At 29.2% G+C, this 13,337-nt stretch overlaps 1 protein-coding gene across 1 annotated transcript; it reads left to right on the top strand.

Annotated features, from left to right (window-relative positions):
• Positions 1 to 198: 198 nt before the first annotated feature.
• On the top strand, positions 199 to 3,704 carry LOC107073191 (condensin complex subunit 2). Its single transcript, XM_015333727.2, has 2 exons — positions 199 to 997; positions 1,122 to 3,704. Exon 2 carries the CDS (start codon positions 1,246 to 1,248, stop codon positions 3,250 to 3,252), a length of 2,007 nt encoding a protein of 668 aa, XP_015189213.2. The 5' UTR covers positions 199 to 997; positions 1,122 to 1,245; the 3' UTR covers positions 3,253 to 3,704.
• Positions 3,705 to 13,337: the final 9,633 nt, after the last annotated feature.

Raw genomic sequence — 13,337 nt, 5'->3', positions numbered from 1 at the left:
TATCAATTGCGATGAATCGAAACTCGTTCGAGAAAATCAAACTGTGCCGTTGTCTGAATATGCTGAGGATCGATTAAAACAATAAAAGAGGGGGAATAGGGGAGATATTGCAAGATGGAGCCACACGTTAGTTGCAGATTTTATTTTCTTTTTTACGAGACTAGAATTCGTCTATTTTTATTCCATTTTTTCTTTTGCACTTTCCTTACATTTTTTTATTTTTTTATTTTTTTATTGTAAACGATTAATTTTCAAGAGGTTTGTTTTCGTATCGTCGTACATTTCGCATCTTCTCGATAATAAAAGTTGACAACTTCGATAAGATTCTCGTACATTTTCGATTATAATCGATTACGTTCGTTAGTTTTCAAATTTACCGCCGATGGAAGCGTAGTGTTATCGTTGAGCGCGAACAATTTGAATTTCATTGTCAATTTGTCTTTATTTAATATAAAGAAAAATTATTATTGATTAACGTTCGCAGGTATTTAAATAACTTATTATTGACTATTGCAATTTCGAGGAAACGTTTTAAATATTATTCGACTTTGAAAAAGAACGTTCGGTACCGTAAAAATGGACCTCGTGCAAAGATATATTTTTTAGATAAAACGTGGCCTTTTAATATTATATATTACTATATTTTCTTTGCTTATACATTAGCCACTAATTTCCCTGTAGATAAACTTCCCACAAATTATCTTGTCGATAACTTATCAACAAGTTGCCCTGTCGGTAACATACCAACAGGGTATTTCTAATTATATTTCTCCTCTGTCGCGCAGCTAACCTCGGCTTCACTCGGCTTTTTTCGGTTTTCCGACACACCCACACGTAAATTTTGTTGTGTGCTGGGCTCAAGAGAAGGGGTCGAAATTTTCCGCGAACTGGCCTCACAGATTTAAATGTAAACTGTCAAAGTTAAGAATAAATTTCTGAAGTAAAATAAAGTAAATAGCTATGTCACTTACAAAACATTTTCTGTACAGTATATAAGGTAAAAAAATCGTGTAATTATTATAATATATTATTAATTTTTAAAAGTATGTCTAATATATTTATTTATTTGTAATATTATTTTTTATATATAATATTTAATAATAATTGATTTATTTGTTTAGGATTATATTTCTTCACTTTTCATACAACAATATAAGATAAAGAAAACATTAAAGAATAAAGAAAGAAGTTTGTTTTTATAAAAGTTTCATTAGATATAATAGAATTAAATATAAATTATTAAAAATGGCTAGAAAAATTTTAGCAAATATAGTGATGGATTCAAATAGGAACGATTCTTCAACCGTCTCTTCTCCATTGCGTAGAAAAACGATAAACATAACAACAAATATGTCACCTTTGTTAGAAAATGATGATGAAAGAGAACGTTTAGCATTGAGATGTCATGCTACTCCAAGTACATCAATTAATACATCTAGTGAAAGAAGACAATCGTTAGGTTTAAGCTATTTAGCACAAATGCCAGAAACTAAAATGACCGAACTCATATCTGAATATATCAAATTGAGTACTGAAAATAAAATCAATCCTAAAAATGCATTTAGTTTACAAATGATTGATTATATGACGTACATGGTTACTAAAAGATATTCAGAAATGACTAACTTGCAAATGGCTAGCACATCGTTGGATGTATGTGCCAAAATTTATGGGTATCGCGTTGACGGTATGTACACAGACGTTTTAAAAATGGTTGGTGCAATGGATAAACAAAAGGATGATAATTTAACTGATATGGAAATAGCACAGTCTAACAAAGATTCAGATGGAGAAGAAGAAGAAGTAAAAAGTCAAACGAAGAGAAAAAAGAGAAAAGGAAAACAAAAGATTATTATTACAGATGATGCATTAAGTGTAACAATAGAAACAATGGTACCCTCGCGAATGACTGTAAGAAAAGGAGAAGATTTTTGTTCGTCTGATATGCTCTACCAAATAGTGTTACCGCATCTTGCTAATTCAGGCTTTTATCATAATATATGCAATGATATTATTTTAGATCAATTAAATGAAACAAATGAAAATAATGAAAATTGTCCTACTTATACTATATCAAAGATAGATGATATTTCTCAGTTAGATCTGTTTCCGAGCATGCCTGATTTTCAATTTTTAAGATGGTCATTGGAAGATGAAGAAGATATCATAGAGCCTGTACAAGAAAACAATGAAAATCAACAATTTCATTTTGATCTTGATGCCAGTGTACCTTCTGCAGATGAAGAGTATTTTGAAGAAGCGAATTATTTTCAAATGGATACAGATACAAATGATAAAAATATGTGTGCGAGAAATCCGAAACAAACGGAAAATATAGTAGATTTTCGTAAAATTATGACCGAACAAATAATTCAAAATCAGGAAATGCCAGAATATTCTTTCTTAAAACAAAATATGAATTCAATTCATTGGGCAGGACCTTCTTATTGGAAACATAAAGGTCTAAAAACATTGTTAAGTAATAGCAAAGTAGTAGAAACTTGTCAACATACTGCACGTAAGAAGAGAAAAGAATTTGAACTTTCATTCACGAACGAAAATAAATCTGTATTGGATCAAAAGTTTGAATGTAGCAGAGTAAACAAAATAAAATTGATAACAGCAAGAGACAATTGGACGGAGGAGAAAATAACATTACCGGAAGATATGCATTACGATATTACAAAATTAACTAAATTATATCTTAGTCCTTCAATCTCTTCGTATCCTAACTCAGAAGGTCCACTAAATTCAGCACAACTGCCTGAAGATATAGAAGATTATGATTATAACAATGATAATGATGTATCTAACTTTTGTCCTGGTATAGATGTTGATTGCGATGCACAAGATAGAAATGATTCAGATGAAAATCCAATAGAAAATCAGATACCATTTATTAATGATAATTTGGTAACAGCACCTACATTAACTAATAAAATTTATGCAAGGTATCCTTCACGTGCCAAAATAATTGACATGCATCAATTAAAGGAAACAATATGGAAAGCTGTTCTGGAAAAGAAAACTAATACTGATAATAAAGAAGAAACGCAGAAAAATGATCAAATTAGTGGCTCCATAAATTTCAGCGACATTTATAAAACTTTACCTGCTAAACTTTCTCAATCTAATGCTAAAGCATTAAGCGTTCCCATTGCAATAGTATCATTGCTTCAATTAGCCAATGAAACGTCTTTAACACTCTCTTCTACTTTAGATGGTTCAGATATTATTATACAAGAAGAATGATTTTTAAGTAAAGAATATTGATAAGTAATTGTAAGAATATTGATTTGTAAATATGTATTTTTTAAATGAAATATAATATTGTACATCTGTTGCCATATTAAAAGTAAAAATGTTCAATATATTTTTAATAAATATTAGTTTTACATTTTACAAATAATTTCAATCAATTATTTGATTTAATTTAAATATATTTTATTCATTCTAATTTCCTACAGAAATTTTCTTTTACAATTCTTTAAAATAGAGAAATGATTTTATAAGATAGATAAGATTAAATTTATAAAAATTAAACTAGAAAACAGACTATACTTTGTTCTTAAGCCCCTGTTGTGCGTTGATTATCTAGCAGATATACGATGATTATCTTTCTTGTGTCAGGAAACTTTCGAAAGTAGTCAGATATTATGGGTATTTGATAATCCTTCAACCTAGTCCTATAGTTTGAGGTTTATCTGTAACAGCAATGTAGAACATGCATAGAATAAATAAAAGTGAAAGAGGAAAGAAGGAAAGAAAAAGAAGAAAAGAACGGTCGGTAACTTACCTACCTGTTGGTATTTTATCGACGAGGCAACTTAATGGTATGTTACCGGCGGGACACTGGGTCGGTAAGTTATCGACATCGTAACTTGTTGGTAGGTTATCGGCAGAGGAACTTGTATCTATTGTCGCTTACTGGTGGTCTCGTTGCTAACTAAAATCAATTTTTTAAATGAAATAAACACTTTAAATTTTTTATTTAATTCTATGTTGTTTGCTTTTCTGCTGAGAAAATACATTAGAAATAATAATTATTTTTTTTTTTTCACTCTTCTCCCAATTATTTTCATTAGTCAGAAAAAGAAATAGAAATTATTTGATATAACAATTCTACGATGTTGTTGATACATTACACGTCCGGTTTGTAAATATCGTAATATACCGGTTTTAAAATAATACCAATTATACAAATCTCTTAGTAAATTTGATCGTAGCGTATCCTGTTGATTTGTGTTTATTTTTTCTTTTTTTTTCTATTATTACATTTTGCAAAAATGTTAAATGATGCAACCCATCACGGTAATTTCCCATTTTAATTTATCCATCGGTATCATAATAATGATGCGAGTATCTCAACAATAATATTTAAAACTACCAGGAACTCAATAACATTAATAATAATTAATTATTGACGATATAACGATTGTAAAAAAAAAAGAAAAGAAGAAATAATAAAAAATTACAACAACAACAACAACAACAACAACAACTAATCACACAAATTACGCTTATTAATTTATAATCGTATAAATAATAATATTCACATCTATTGAATTAGAGTTTAACGATTACGAATCGATTAATCATTACAACAAATCTTAAACAACACTAATAATAATAATAATAATAATAATAATTCTAATTCTAATTATTAGTTATTGTTTCTTTTCAATATATAATTATCGTTTATTTCTTTTCAATATAGTTCATTTGCAAAATTAATAATATTAAAATATATTCTAACAATTGTAATCTAAAATAACAAAGTATCAAATATTTCAAATATCAAAATGATTTAATATTACTAAATCAAATGTTGAAAATAGGGTGATGATACTGATACTGCTTATACTTGATCCAATACTGGAATGATAAAAAACATTAGTATTCTTAAATGAAATGTTGTTAATCTTGATTCCACGAATGTTCGATCTTTCTACAATAAAAAAAAAAAAAAAAAAAAGAGAAAAAGAAAAATGGATGAGCATGGTTGTGTTTTAGGTTTAGCGTCAGAATTGCGTCTGCTATTCATTTTAAAACTGCGTGTTGAGACGACCAGCACAGTTTCCCGATACACTTCTCAACCCACCCACTACTACCTGCCCCTTTTATCTCGGCTAACTCGTTACTGACCTCGATAAATCTTCGTTAGCTGTGCTTTCGAATGGGAGATAGTGGAATTGTAAAATAGAGAGAGACAGAGACAGAGAGAGAGAAAGAGAGAGACAGAGAGAGAGAACGAGAGAATGTGAGTGAGTGTGAGTATGAGGGGAAACAGTTCCCATGAAAATGAGGAGTCACGTGCAAGCCAGTAGTTTACTTCCCCTTTCGTTCCCCCTTTTCCCATGTGCCACCCAACCTTGTTTCTCTCTTCACCCTTTTCTTTCCTACTCCCTCCCTCTGATCCCTTACACACTTTTTCTTTTTTCTTTTTTTTTTTTTTTTACTTCCTTTTTACATGTTTCTATTATTTTATCCTACTTCTTCGTTTTCTACATTAAAATCTCACAGAGAAAGAGAAAGAGAGAGAGAGAGAGAGACAAATTTGATATATTTATTTATACGTGCTGTAGTAGTGGTAGTGGTTTCTTTTTTATTGGGTGATTTCAATGTTTTAAGATTGAAAAAAAAAAAAATGTAACACGTAAATTTCTATTTTCATTTGGTTTTCTTTTTTTTTTTTTTTTTTTTATTTAATATTTTCTTGCAGGAATATTTTCTTCGAGTCAAATTCGTTTTTATTCGTTTCATTTTTTCTGTTTTTTCGTTTTTTTTCTTTTACTTGTATTTAATTTCAATAATCGTCGTTACACTTTTCAAGTTTATCACACAGATGACAGTATATAAGAAGAAAAAAGAAAAAATAGAAAAATGCAAATTTGATAATTTCACAGCTTTACGATGCTTCGTTAATGTAATCGATAAACGTTTTCCATTTCTTTTTTTTTTTTCCAATTTTTTCTATTTTTAATATCAAATGCATTCAACTAGTTTGTTATTAGAAAAATCAAAAAAAAAAAAAAAAAAACAATTTAGACAAAGTAAGAGAAAGAAAACAACCACGAACAGATCCAATCGACGGAATATTTTCTCCGTTCGTTTCAGTTACCGGGGGATGAAAAAGAAGAAGAAGAAGAAGAAGAAGAAGAAAAAAAAAAGGCAAAAAAAAAAATTATGGGAGAATCTAATGTCGCGTTAAGAAATTTGGAATGAAAAAATGAAAAAATGAAAAAAAAAAAAAAAAAATTGAAACAAACAGAAAATTACAAAAATGAGGAGAAAGATAAAAAAAAAAAAAAAAAAAGAAAGAAAAAGTACTCTGAAGTTTTTTAATCATGGTTTTTTTAGAATGAGGTTTTCTAATTGGCTCTTGATTTTATTACTTGCTGATAGGGGGGATGAATGATGAAAAAAAAGTAAGGGTCGAGATAAATAAGGAAAGAAGAAAAAAAATGAAAAGGGAAAGGGAGAAATATATATATATATATATTTATGGTTGCTAGGAGTCCTTAATTCCCGAGTAAACTCGATAAATTAATTGTGTGCTAGGGATAAAGAAAAAGAGAGAAAGAAATAGAATGAAAAAAAACGTCAACCTATTGGACTAGGTTTGGTGCAAACTAAGGAAACCTAGTTTTGTTGTTGATTGACACGTTGTATATATATATATATATATATATGTATATATATATTAGGGTGAGTCAAAAAAATCAATTATTTTTTTTTTTACAAGTGCCATGGAAAAATGGGTTGCTAGATTTCTTAAAAAAAAATTCTCACCAAATATGAGCTCTTCATTTTAATAGGAAGATCCTCCTCCTTCTCATCGCAGTTTTGTTTCTATTTTTTTTTCTCAGTCCAATAGAATAAAATTCATATCTCATTATTTATTGATTGTAGAGAAAAATGTTCTAGACAAATTTTGTAGGAAATTTAATGCTCTACAAAAAAGGTATCTTATATTTTTTTCCATAAACCTCACCATTTGAATGATATTCATGATTGAAGTTTGATTATTTTAAGACAAATTTCATTTTTTGTTGTTAATGAATTTTATAACTCGACAATAAATGACTATTAAAAAATGTGCAATACAAATTTTTGTAGGAAATTAACTGTTCTATAAAAATGGTGTCTTATGTTTTGGCGATTAAATTAACCGTTCAAAAGATATTTAGAGACAGAAATCAGTACACATGAAAGTTTGATGATGAATATATATATATATATATCGTTGTTGGAAGTCCTTAATTCCCAAGTAAACTCGATAAATTAATTGTGTGCTAGGGATAAAGAAAAAGAAAGAAAGAAGTAGAATAAAAAAAAAAAAAAGAAACAGCAAACTATTCGACTAGGTTTGGTGTAAACTATGGAAACCTAGTTTTGTTGTTGATTGACACGTTGTATATATATATATATATATCAACCATCGTTCCTTCACACGTTTTTATTTTTCTGTAAATATTTTCAGTCACTAATAATATCGAATAAAAAATACGTATATTTCGTGTTCCTTTTTTTTTTCTTGTTTTTTATTTCTTTTATTTTTTTCTTCCAATCATGCATGAACAAAACTATTACAATATATATGTTATATGTACGAATAAAAAGTTAAAGGAAAAAAATAATAAAATAAAGATAAAAAAGTAAACATATATATATTTTATAACATTTATAATATTATGTTATATAAATATATAATAAAAAATATATAATATATTGCGTTCATTATTCAATTAAATTACTTAGTCTATATTCTATAGTTTTCTATAGTTTAGTATGGTTTAGTATTAATAAATAAAATCAAATTAAATTAAATTAAAATAATATAATTATTAAGAGTTAAATATATAAAATGAGATTTTTTTTTTAAGTCAATTAAATAGCGAACGAAATTATATATTTTATTTAATTTAGAAATAAATAATATATATATATATATATATATATATATATATATATATATATATATATTGTTCACCCCAAATTTCGTACAAATTAAAGGTACGTGAACATTCCACCAGTCATAGTCCAATTTAATATTAATAAATAAAATTAAATAAAAATATAAATAAAAAAAAAGAAATGAAATCATAAGAAGATGATAAATATTTTCATACACCATAGAATTTTTCAAACAGTCAGAATCTATGAGAATGAATGTAAAATGAAATCTGTTCATGGTGAGCATAAGTAAAAAGGTTAAAAACACGTGGTGAAAAAAGAACTAGTTAAGAAGAAGAAGAAGTTGATGATGAAGAAGAAGAAGAAGAAGACGAAGAAGAAGAGGAGGAGGAAGAAGAGAAAGAGGAAGAGAGGGAGGAAGAGGAAAGGTGGCGGAATTTGGGTCGAGTGTCACGTTAGAAGATGCACGATCTCAATTTGCACGAAAAGGGGTAGTATCCATTTCCATGATGTAGGGTGGTAGAAATTCGTCCGGTAAAATTAAGAACAGTGGGGTAAAGAGAGAAAATGGAGAGACAAAGAACAGAGACAGAGAATATGTGTACGAGTGTGTGTGTGTGTGATTGTGTGTAAGGGAGAGAGAGAGAGAGAGAGAGAGAGAGAAAGAGAAAGGTCGGCTGATGGAGGGTTGGAACGATTAGTCGCGTTCAACCCCGTTGTAGCGTCCTCTTTACGCTAATACCCTCAAGTGCCAACGTCATATACATATACTGTGTGGGCGTTGACGAGCATTCAGATTAATCACTCTCGAAACCTCTTGAATTTATGCATCAAGGATTATATTTATTATTAGGTATAGTTATTATTATATAATATCAATCTTCTTTTATTTTTTATTTATTTTATTATTTGTCAATTCCTCTCTTTTTATATATAATATAAGTTAATTAGTATAATATAAGTCACTCCAATATATATATATATATATATAAATACTAGTATGAAGTACTAATACTAAATATAGTAACTAAGTTAACTAGTTAATATATAAACTATAAATAGTAATACTATATACTATTATAAATAGTATATTTATTAGAATTATATATATAATAATTAAATATATATTATATATATATATATATATATATATATATATATTTTAATTATTATATATATAAATAAAGGAAAAATATATATAAAGGAAAAAAAATGGCTACACAATAGTATAATATAATTTTTGGTATTACTATTTATAATAGTATATAGTATTAGTAGTATATAGTATTACTATTTAGAATATATATATTCTTTATCTTTCTTATCTTTCTTCTCTATTATTATACATCTATCTTTATTCGTTTTTTTTTTTTTTTTATAACTTTTGTAAGCAAATGAAATGAGAATTCAAGTTGACAAGCACGAAGAAGAAACTACCCGAAAGCTTTTCTTTTTTTTTTTTATTTTATTTCTTTAATTCCTTCCTTTCGTTCATTTCTTTACTCCTAACGTTCTTCTTATGAGAAAAAGGACTGGAGAGAGGGTGTAAGGGGTGTCTCTTTAAAACTAAAAGAAAAACTGAACGGATATTTAGCATTTCCTACTTTCTCGTACACCCTTTAACTTCTTCCTTCCTTCCTTCCTTCTTTTCTCCTCATCTTTCTATTCCACCCCTTTCGTTTACAACAATCCCCAAGAAATCTCTCTTTTTGTCTTTCTCTTTTTGTCTCTCTCTCTCTCTCTCTCTCTCTCTCTCTCGAATTTTTAACAGATCCTTTAAATAATCAAACGTGAGGAATACTACTAGTAGTTGAGAAAATAAATAAAGAAGCAAATCTTTGTATGTTGAAGAAAATTCTACAAAATCCTTTTCAGACGTTTCTTCTTCTTCATCTTCTTCTTCTTCTTCTTCTTCTTCTTCATTTTATTCTTCTACCTTTCTTCTACCTTCTACTTCTTTGAAAATTAAAACTATTGTACTACTACTACTACTACTACTACTACTACTACTACTACTGGATAAGATGTTTCTTCTACTTCTTCATTTTATTCTTCTACCTTTCTTCTACCTTCTTCTACCTTCAACTTCTTTGATAATTAAAACTATTGTACTACTACTACTACTACTATTACTACTACTACTACTACTACTACTACTACTACTGGATCAGATGTTTCTTCTACTTCTTTATTTTATTCTTCTACCTTTCTTCTACCTTCTTCTACCTTCTTCTACCTTCAACTTCTTTGATAATTAAAACTATTGCACTACTACTACTACTACTACTACTATTGGATCCGACGTTTCTTCTTCTTCATTTTATTCTTCTACCTTTCTTCTACCTTCTTCTACCTTCTTCTACCTTCTTCTACCTTCAACTTCTTTGATTATTAAAACTACTACTATTATTACTACTACTACTACTACTACTACTGGATCCGACGTTTCTTCTTCTTCTTCTTCTTCGTTTTATTCTTCTACCTTCTTCTACCTTCTACTTCTTTGATAATTTAAACTATTGTACTATTATTACTACTACTACTACTATTACTCCTATTGGATCCGACGTTTCTTCTTCTTCATTTTATTCTTCTACCTTTCTTCTATCTTCTTCTACTTTCTTCTACCTTCAACTTCTTTGATAATTAAAACTACTACTACTATTATTACTACTACTACTACTGGATCCGACGTTTCTTTTTCTTCTTCTTCTACTACTTCTTCTTCTTCTTTTTCTTCTTCTTTTTCTTTTTCTTTTTTGAAAAGATAATATAAAGTAATTTGAAAATTGGTATAACATCTGGTAGCCACTCACGCACCAACCAACAAGGTTTTTCCTCTCTTTTATTTTCCTTTTTACGAATTGTCTCGAAAGGATTTGGTAGAAAATCCGTATAACATTATATTGGGCTTGGTTCCAAGCTTTGTTTGAAAATTTATGCGATAGAATAACTTAACGAACTTTATCATCACCATTTACAAAACGATCAATTTTCTAAACGCTCTCAATTATTCTTCTGATTAATTGTGGATTATGTTTTCTTTTATTTCTCTATTTAAAATATTATTTTAAAATTTGATCATGAATTTGTTCAAACCATAACCTCCAAAAATCGTTCATGCGTATAAAACATAAGTAATAACTATAATAAAATATATTTCCGTTTGAAAGGAACAATTTTCTGGTGGAGGGAGGGGGCGGGGGTGAAACAAAATTGTATTTTAGTAAAAAAACAAAAAAAAAAGAACAAAAACGAGACAAAATTTTCTGTCTTGCATAAAACTTTTTATCATAAAAAAATCCTTCCAATCGTTTTCGATCTTCCCCCACCCCTCTCCTCCTCCTCTTCTCCCACCATTTTCTTCTTCTTCTTCTTCTTCTTCTTCCTCCTTCTTCTTGTTCTCTCTATTCCTCTTTATCTTTTCTTTCTTATATGTTGGCATCGTTACTTTCAGTTTTATGTGGCAGCAAGTAAAGTCTGTGATGCGCGAAGGGCATATAATGGTGAACGTGGATAGAAGGACCTAAAGGTTCTTCTTCTCTAGGGCAAATCCGTGCCACGGGTGTGCATTTTCGTTGTTCAGCGATACGTTCCTTCGAGTTTTTCCACTTTTCCTACCCTTCTCTACTCTTCCCTACCCTTCCCTACCCTTCCTCTTCCATTCCCTTTCCTTCTTTTCCTTCTACCACAACCCTTCTTCTTCTCTTGCATCGTTTCGCATAAAAACCTTGGAAACATTTCTTTCTTTCTTTTTTTTTTTTGTCTTTTTTTTTTTTTTTTTCAACGAGCTTTTCTTGAGCATCGCTTACACCGGAGACTTTCCCCGAGTCACCGTTATCCACCCCCCTCACCCTTATTCCCCAATTCCCCTTTTTCTTTTCTTTTCAATTTTTTTTTTTTGCTTCTTTTTCGTATCTCGCGTAACGCGTCGTTTTCTCAAAGTTTATTTGCATAAAAAAAAAAAAAGAAAAATCCATCTTTATGGATTTTGAAGAGGTAATACTTATAAACAATTCTCTGTTTTCATATAAATTAAACAGTTCATTTTTTGCTTTGTAAAAAATTAAATACTACATTCTAACCTATTGATACTCATAAAAAAAATAAACAAATATTTTAATATGTCTTACATGTTATACAAAAAACAAATAGTCATTAATAAATTGCATTGATAATGTTCATCTTCTTACAAGTATTTTATAAATTATTATTTTTGCATTGTTAATTGTACTGTGTTGTTGTTGATTCGAATAGGTTAGGGAATACTATAAATCGATAAGTCAACTTTCGATTTTTTTTACTTGTAAAACGCTATTTTAATTCGTCAATGTCGCTTAACGCTACAGTTTGACGCTCAGATTTGAAGCTTCTTCTTATCTAGATGTCACTTCAATCGAAATTATATAATGTGGTCAAATTTGACGCTCAAAGTTAGCGTCAAGCGTCAGCATGAAATCGCACCTTTAAATATCGGATGAATCCAAAAACGTTTTTTAGCATACTTTTTTTTTCTTAACTGTAAATATATTTCATTATATGTGAGAGATCTAGTAAGATTCTCCTTCGTGTAATTTTATCAATTTCTGCTTGTCGAATTATTTCGCGGCACTGATAAATCCATCGTTGGTATTTATAATTCGCAGACATTATTCGCTTGACGCTACAGTTTGACGCTCAGATTTGAAGCTGCTTCTTATCTAGATGGCACTTCAATCGAAATTACATAATGTGGTCAAATTTGACGCTCAAAGTTAGCGTCAAGTGTCAGCATGAAATCGCACCTTTAAATATCGGATGAATCCAAAAACGTTTTTTAGCATACTTTTGTTTTTCTTAACTGTAAATATATTTCATTATATGTGAGAGATCTAGTAAGATTCTCCTTCGTGTAATTTTATCAATTTCTGCTTGTCGAATTATTTCGCGGCACTGATAAATCCATCGTTGGTATTTATAATTCGCAGACATTATTCGCTTGACGCTACAGTTTGACGCTCAGATTTGAAGCTGCTTCTTATCTAGATGGCACTTCAATCGAAATTACATAATGTGGTCAAATTTGACGCTCAAAGTTAGCGTCAAGTGTCAGCATGAAATCGCACCTTTAAATATCGGATGAATCCAAAAACGTTTTTTAGCATACTTTTGTTTTTCTTAACTGTAAATATATTTCATTATATGTGAGAGATCTAGTAAGATTCTCCTTCGTGTAATTTTATCAATTTCTGCTTGTCGAATTATTTCGCGGCACTGATAAATCCATCGTTGGTATTTATAATTCGCAGACATTATTCGCTTGACGCTACAGTTTGACGCTCAGATTTGAAGCTGCTTCTTATCTAGATGGCACTTCAATCGAAATTACATAATGTGGTCAAATTTGACGCTCAAAGTTAGCGTCAAGCGTCAGCATGAAA

This window comes from Polistes dominula, unplaced genomic scaffold (genome assembly GCF_049000335.1).
Source record: "Polistes dominula isolate Pdom_NZ unplaced genomic scaffold, Pdom_raw_medaka contig_11, whole genome shotgun sequence".
NCBI lineage: Eukaryota > Metazoa > Arthropoda > Insecta > Hymenoptera > Vespidae > Polistes > Polistes dominula.
This window is presented reverse-complemented; position numbering and strand designations above follow the sequence as displayed.

Coding starts and splice junctions, on each gene's coding strand:
- LOC107073191 (XM_015333727.2), top strand. CDS start 1,246: ATGGCTAGAAAAATTTTAGCAAATATAGTGATGGATTCAAATAGGAAC.